The sequence below is a fragment of the Sphaerodactylus townsendi genome, linkage group LG11 (assembly GCF_021028975.2).
Source record: "Sphaerodactylus townsendi isolate TG3544 linkage group LG11, MPM_Stown_v2.3, whole genome shotgun sequence".
Classification (NCBI taxonomy): domain Eukaryota; kingdom Metazoa; phylum Chordata; class Lepidosauria; order Squamata; family Sphaerodactylidae; genus Sphaerodactylus; species Sphaerodactylus townsendi.
In genome coordinates, this window is record NC_059435.1 from 27991136 (window position 1) to 27998899 (window position 7764).

At 42.1% G+C, this 7764-nt stretch overlaps 1 protein-coding gene across 1 annotated transcript; it reads left to right on the plus strand.

Annotated features, from left to right (window-relative positions):
* Nucleotides 1–1663: 1663 nt before the first annotated feature.
* Nucleotides 1664–6792, plus strand: SNRPD1 (small nuclear ribonucleoprotein D1 polypeptide). The gene is made up of 4 exons (XM_048511711.1): nucleotides 1664–1833; nucleotides 4107–4183; nucleotides 5112–5303; nucleotides 6613–6792. Exons 1-4 carry the CDS (start codon nucleotides 1820–1822, stop codon nucleotides 6687–6689), a joined length of 360 nt encoding a protein of 119 aa, XP_048367668.1. The 5' UTR covers nucleotides 1664–1819; the 3' UTR covers nucleotides 6690–6792.
* Nucleotides 6793–7764: the final 972 nt, after the last annotated feature.

The window sequence follows — 7764 nt, forward strand, 5'->3', positions numbered from 1 at the left end:
TAAAAATGAGACACCAAATTTGTCCTGTGAGAAGTAGGTGGAAAATTCTCATGCTATGAACACATAACATTCTCCCTGACATATCAAGGTCACAGGACAGATTGGCAGTTCAACCTTTTGAAAGTTACTTGATGCTTACACCTGAGTAATCATGCTGAAGTTTGCAGTCTTATAGATGAATCTGGGTTACTATGTACATCACAGAAACAGTAATTAAGAAGATTGGCAAATCCCTGCAGATTTGAGAATGGAGCCATGGAAGGGCAAGGTTTAGGATGGGCAAGGAGTCATGGAAGGGCAAGGAGAGAGCTCAGTAGGGTATAGTGCCAGAGTTCATCCTCCAAAGCAGCCATTTTTTCCGGGGGATCTGATCTCTGTGTCAGAAGCCGATTTTACACTCTGTTTCATAGATATCAGTTGCAATTCCCACTTGAAGATTGGCAAACCTAGGATAATTCCAAGAGTGTAGCCATATTAGTACATAGCAGTAAAATGCGACTGGACTGCAGTGGCACCTCAAAGACTAACAATTTATTCCACTTAAGCTTTTGTGAGTCAGTGCCCCTGATGTAGCGAGCTATATTCACAAAAAGTTTGTGCTAGAAATTTTTTTGTTAGTCATTCATGTGCTACTGGCAGGATGATCAGTTCCCCTGGAAAAATGCAACTTCAGAGAGCAGATTCAACAGCAGTGGTTCCCAACCTGGGATATGTGTACCCCCCAGGAGTACACGCCAGAGCCATTGGAGGTACATGAAAAAATTACATAATGGGTTTCGTAAAATGGGAGTACATTTTTAGGGAATGTTGCTGAGGGATATGTGTGTGAAAAACGGTTGGGAACCGTTGTAGTCTACAGCATCACCACTGAACTCCCTCCCCAGGCACTAACCCTACCCTGTCATCCTTAGGAATTTCCTAAACTGGAGCTAGCAACCCTTGCCACTGCAGGGTTTCACTTCCCCCCCTTAGCAATGTAACCATCACACTTTATTTCGTGTGAAATGGGACAGGGAAGGGAATTCTTAGCCCTGACTTGGATAGCCTGATTTCATCAGACTTTGGAAGCTAAGCCAGGTGGTCCCTGAAGGAAGTGATGCAGAGGCAGGCAATGGCAAACCACTTCTTTTATTCGCCTCTTGCCTTGAAAACCCTATATAGTCACCATAAGACAGTTGTGACTTGGTGGCACTTCACGTGGGCAATTTCCAATAAACTCATGGTTCTTTCTATTTATTTGATGACATTTCTAGGCCGACCTTCCCCCTTTAAAGTACGCCATGACAGCTTAACTATTCTAAAGCGCTGTACAAATGCGGAAGGAGAGTCTTTCCTGCTTCCCTTGATTGCCCTCCCTGCAGACAGGTTGTCGAGGTCTCTTCCTCTTCAAACATTAGATTACTCTTGGAAATGGAAAAGGTCTCTCTTTTAAAAAGAGGGCAAGCAAGCAGCGTCAGCAATACCTACAAAGCACCTTGTAAGAGCCGCCTAAAGTGCCCAGGTGAGAGACACTGACAGCCTGCCCCACCCTCTGCCCTCCTTCTTTCCCGGACCAGTTCCTCTTTTGCGCGAGCGCGCAAAGTCCTCCCCTCTTACGGGAGGCGCTGGCTGCCACTCAAAGCCTCCCTTCGCGGTTCTCTTCAAATCCGGGGCAGCGGAGGCGGAAGGGGAGGAGCTTCCGATCATTCATTGCGCGCGCCAGTCGCGTTTCTTAGCGAGTATCGGAGCGGCCTAGTCGTGGGCTGCTGCTGCTCCGCGCTCAATTTTTTTTCGATTGGTCCTCACGCGTCTTCGGTTTCGCGTCGGTCCCTCCGCCGCCATGAAGCTCGTCAGGTGAGCCTAGAATGAATCAGAGAACGACAAAAGGGGTGCCGGATGCCTCGCAGCTGAAGGCCGCCCCGCCCGCCATTTGTTCCCTTTCTCCTCCCATGTCGGTTCACAGGGAGGTGTCTTTGTCTCGCGCCTCCTTCGACCGTTAGCTTCACCCGGGCCGTTCCTGCCTCGTTCTTTCTTCCTTTCCTTTCCTTTCGGGCAGGCTTCTTGCCTCGGGTCTTCAGCCTCGTTTCTCTGCCGCACTTGGGGCTTTCTTTTCCCTCAACGCGTTTCAGTTTAGGTGATGCGGAACGCAAAAAGAAACTTGGCTAAGGCCTCTTTGGTGCCAGTAGGCCTTTATGTAGTATTGGCCTTGCAGCCTGGGCTGGACCCAGCCAGATGTTCCTCAGGGGGTCTCCAGCATTGTCGACTCTGGGATTTTTGAGAACAGGTAGTGTGGGTGTTGCCATAGCAAGGCTGCTAAGGGAGCTGGGGCCAACCACGAAACACCATGGTGCCCAGACGGTTCCAAGCGAAGTGCCGTATAACGACCTGTTTGCACAGTTCTTTCTGTGGACAGAAACATGATGCCTCCTGGGTCCTCTGGACGTCCCTAATATAATGAAGTAGAGGAAGTCAGGATTCTGAGTTTTGGAGAAGAAGCAATGGGACACTGGTGGCCACGGGCACCATGTTGGGGATGACTGATGTACCTCTTCTTCACCCCTGTTTGGACCTGCTTACATAGGATGTTGTGCTATACTATGACTAGAAGGAAGAACTTGCTATAGTTTTGGTTCAGATTCTCCCATTGATTTGGTAGCATCAACAAGTTCTTTCAACTTCTGTTTGTAGTCCTTGGGTGTTAATACTTGGGTGTTGTAACACAATTGTTCAGCCAGTAAATACAGAGTGTTAGTGAATACTTAGTGCTGTAGAATTTGGATATAGGAAACTCCAAACCTTTCTGGGCTTAATTGATATGTTCACGAACAGTGTTTGATCTGACAACTTTCAGTCTTGTTCTGTTAGCCACATCCCTAGGTAGCCAGTTACAAATATCTATCAAGTATCTTTCCATCAACACTGCCACTCCTGTGCTGCCAACATGCACAGCTTTCTGCCCTCTTCTAAGTGGTAATCTTTCAGATAACTTAAAGAGAGCAATAATGTCACCGTTCAGCCTTCAGTCCAGACTGAACATTTCCAGGTTCATCAGCCTTTCATCATAGAGCCCCCAATCACTATTGTTCTCCTCTGCTCCTGCTCCATTCTGCCCACATCCTTTTTGAAGCAAGTCCTCAAAAAATGGTATTCCAGGTGTGGCCTGACCAATGCAATGTACAGTGGTAGTATGACATCTTGACCCTATGAATGTGTGTTTTCTAAATCATCTGTGTGCTTTTCGCAATCAAGAATGTACATCCAGTGTACAATTGATGCTCTTAACAAATTGCAAGAACTCAGTGAGTGTAGTGGCTGTTGGGGTCATAAATGGCCATTCCTGTTGCTAAGTCACCATTTGAACATGCTTTTTCCTACATGCAGGCCCACTGTCCTAGCCATTGAATTCATACTGGTTTCCACAATCTTTTTCATTGCTGTGAACTGCCTACGTGCCCTGCCCCCAGAGCAGACTGCTGATCATTACAACTAATAAAAATGTCTTATACCTGTTTACTGTTAGTGTTCTTTTTACTGCTTATGTAAGCAAGTGTTAATTATTTACATCTGTGAAAGACTTGTTTGTGAATGGATTTTTCATACTAAGCACCAGAAGTAAGTTTCCTGGTGCACAGCAAATACTTTGTTTTAACACACAATCAAGTACTTTTTAACTTTTATCCGAACTGTGTCTTTTTTGTCCTGGTCTTCAGTCCAACCCTTAGTCCAGAGGCTGAGATTTTACATTTTGTTAACATAAGCAGTCTGGTACCTGAGTTACCTTTTTGAATTTGAGTAGACAGCTAATGCCCAGTTCCAAAGTAAATAAACACTGCTCTCCCTGGTGGGTTTCCTCCTCTTTTTGTTTTCTTCCTTTCAGCAAGTGATGCAGTTAGTTTGGTTTCTTTCACAATTCTTAATACACTGAAGTATCAGTCATTTGCAAGGAAAGCTCCTACTTGCTCATAGGATGATTTTCCAGGCCAGTGGTATGGTCCAGAAGACAAAGATACTTTATGCTTTTGTTTTATGGCATTAATCATGGTGCTTGTTAATACCAAGAGCTTTAAAAACAAATAAATAATGTTTTAGTTGCAAAATAGTACTTTTATGCTAATGGTCTCTTTCAGGTTTCTCATGAAACTTAGCCATGAGACTGTGACCATTGAGCTGAAGAATGGGACCCAAGTACATGGAACAATTACAGGTATGGGCTTTGGTATTGCTAAATACATCAGCAGCAGCTGTCTTTTTCATAATGATTACTGGAACATTTATTGCGATTTTGTGAAGAGCCGTTGATTGATTTATTCTTCATCTGTACTACCTCTCAAAAAGTAAGGGTGGCATAAACATGGTCATCCATATTTATGCCTTAATTAGTTCTATGAGTTGAATTTGGCCAAGGGAGCACAATTTACTCAAAGGTATTTTAATATTAGTGAGGGTGTCTCTCATTCAAACCTAGTGATCTAATCCGTGTACTTTGATTTGGAACTGCTTTGCATTTCATTGGCACTGCAGGAGAAGAGGCACTTGTAACTTGTGTGTGCTAACTTCTTTATTTAAAAATATTTATATGCCAGCTTTCCTCATGGTTCAAGGAGGCTTACAAGTAAAAAACTCACACTTTATAATATACAAAGTAACACTCTGTGTACTCTCCCGTGGATGCATATTTAGTATAACTTTTCTAGCTCTCTGGTATTTAGTATAACTTTTCTAGCTCTCTGGGTATGCTTATTGGTTTACTTACTTTAGCCAGAGGAAGGCTATGGTAGGGGCTGAGTGGCTATGAAACATGAATAGAAGGGTCATTTATATTCAGCCATTGTAGCGATGGGGATTGGTCTTCTATACATGCTGAGAGAATTGGACTGAATATAAGGTGGGGAGGGGGGGACCAGAGCTAGTGGTGCTCAAAGTACAAAACTAAGAGGATTTAAACTACCGTAGTTAGTTTTGAAAAGTATTTGGCATTGGTATTTTCTTTCTATCCTGAGTTTTCAAATCGCACCTGGAGTTTTCTGTGTAGGACATTTGCCTCTTCTGTGTTGCCTCCATTTGGACATGATATATGCAAAGATAATAGGAAAAAATCCATGTGCTACAGGAAATTCTGTTTTACGTTTTAGGTGTGGATGTCAGTATGAACACACATCTTAAAGCAGTGAAGATGACTCTGAAGAACAGAGAACCTGTCCAGTTGGAAACTTTGAGTATTCGAGGGAATAATATTAGATACTTCATTTTGCCAGACAGTTTGCCCCTGGATACTTTGCTAGTGGATGTTGAACCAAAAGTCAAATCCAAGAAAAGGGAAGCAGGTTAGTAATTTGATTTCATAATGCCAAGGACTGATAGCACAAATGCTTATTGTATAAATCTCCCAAGATTATATTTGGTCGAGAATGAATTATGTCTTTAAATAGTATGTTTATCCATTGAATAACATTGGCAAAAATAGTTTCCCTTTTATTCAAACTAGAGGACATTCATGATTGAATAGCAAATTAACTGCTGTTTATCATTTAGCATCTTAGTGTGCTCAACTTTAGTGGAGATTCTTATAGCAAATTCCTGTGACATTAGCCCATGAGATGTCACTACATCTTAATGCAGCCTTATTTTATAGTACAGTTCTGAACGGTTAGTGGTCAGACTCATCTGGTTAAATACAAGAAACCACACACATCCTTGCATTTCTATAGAAACCCCTCCCTCCAGCTTTTGGCTATTTATGTTCATTCCTTTCCTCCTCCAAATTCAAAAAGAGTGATAAAAATACCCGAGTAATTTCAGTCGTTCTTTTACAATTATGTTTTAAGAGTACCATACCAAGTAGTTACATGAGACTAAAGTCACAGTTAGGAATGACTGTCTAATACCGTAAATTAGTAATGATCTTTAAGTATCTTTCTAGTATTCATATAGCACTGCCACTTCTTTTCTGAAGCCCTTTTTTGTGACCAAAGGAACAGGCTACATTTCCGCTAAACTCAGCTGTTGTATATTGTAGGGAGTAGTTGTTGTGATAGGCAAGGAATGGTTCTCATCGGTAGAATTGTCTAATGTCTGTATGGCTTCTGATGAGACAAATTCCCAGAAATGGGTAGTTTCATGTATCTGTTTAAAAAGGGTTGCTGTGATGCTTGTCTTGCCTCAGCTGAGCCCTATTGGGCAAAGGACAGAATGTTACAGTTGTAAACAGGAGTCTTAAAATCAATGTGTTGGATCCAGCTAGTTTTTCTCTGGGCCACTCATCTCAGTTGCAGCTTCATGGCTATTATTTATGAAAGTCCCATGATCCCCAGCATAGCCTGATGATCAAAGGTGACCCCCCCCATTCCTTTTTTGGCAGTGGTAAAACTGCTTGGATCCAACCAAGTATGTCCTTCTATGATCTTCATGAAAGGCACTGTTTAAACAAGGGAACTACAGATAATTAAGCTGTTGTGGAATCTGTCCTGGTACCCAAAAGGAGGTGTGGGATTTACCGTCTCTGTGCCAACTTAGCACATTTCTTTGAGTTTTGACATAGGTAACTCTGAATTAAAAAATCTGTTAAGATACATGAAACAATTTAATGCGCTAAATCTACACTTGTTCAAAGAAATTTGTCTTTTTCGTGTTCAGTTGCAGGAAGAGGACGTGGAAGAGGTCGTGGCCGAGGAAGAGGTCGTGGCCGCGGAAGAGGAGGTCCTAGGCGATAATTTCCCTACAGCCACTGAAAATGCCAGGCAATTTTGGTTTGTTTGTTTGTTTTGTACAGGTTTTATTCAGTGTCAGTTTTTAATAAACAATTATAGAAAACTTCTCCAGTTTATGTACTTCTGCATGTGACCCATGGAACCTACATTGGATCTTGCAAAAAGGTTCAGATAGATCATGGAATTTCTTCTGCATATATGACAAAGTGGAAGATGTGGGGTTAGGTAAATTGTATACATATTATCTTTTTAGTTCATACCATGTTTCTCTGTGTTGAGTATTTAGTTTGCACACATGACAGCATGACAATGGTGCGAAGTACATCTAATGAAATTTATTTAGTTGATGATTTCTATCCTGCCCTCCAAATGCAACACAAAACAGGTTACAACCATCTAAAAATGCTTCCCACATTATAATAAAAACAGCATAAAAATTACTCAAAACATACCTATAGCTGAAAACATACCTAAAAACAAAAGCATACCTAAAACAAAAACATACACCCTTTTAAAAAAAACCACATACCCCCCTAAAACATATCAACACCCTCACTAACCCTTCCAGGAGTTGATGGAGGACAAGTTCCAAAAAAGTCCAGTGGGCTGGGGGTAGATTGCATCAATCACTCAAATGCCTGTGTTACTCAGAGTGGAGACACAGTCTCTCAATATAGTAGGGAATATTAGCTTAGAGCAGACTGCTTATAAACGTTGCAAGAGGCTGGGCAAGGAATCTTTAATACCAGTATATACGAAGATCAGCTCTTAAAAGAAAATCCACAGAGGAATATGATTTGACAATCTTTATTGTAGGGATAAGGGGTTCATGAAGATTTCGTTCAGTCCAGCAAACATTGAGATATAGATAGGTTGGAAAATAGATTTGGAATAGAAAAAGGGTATGGGGTGTATGGGTAGCAAGACCTGTTTATGAAATGAAGAAGATCCAGGGTTCAGAGCCAAATGACCAGCGTCTGGTTCCGGGGGCAGGGGGTGCAACGCGTTGGGCACAGCAACAAAGATGGAAAGATGTCAGTGGTGCTGGACAATAGTCTTGGGAGGTAGGATATTTATA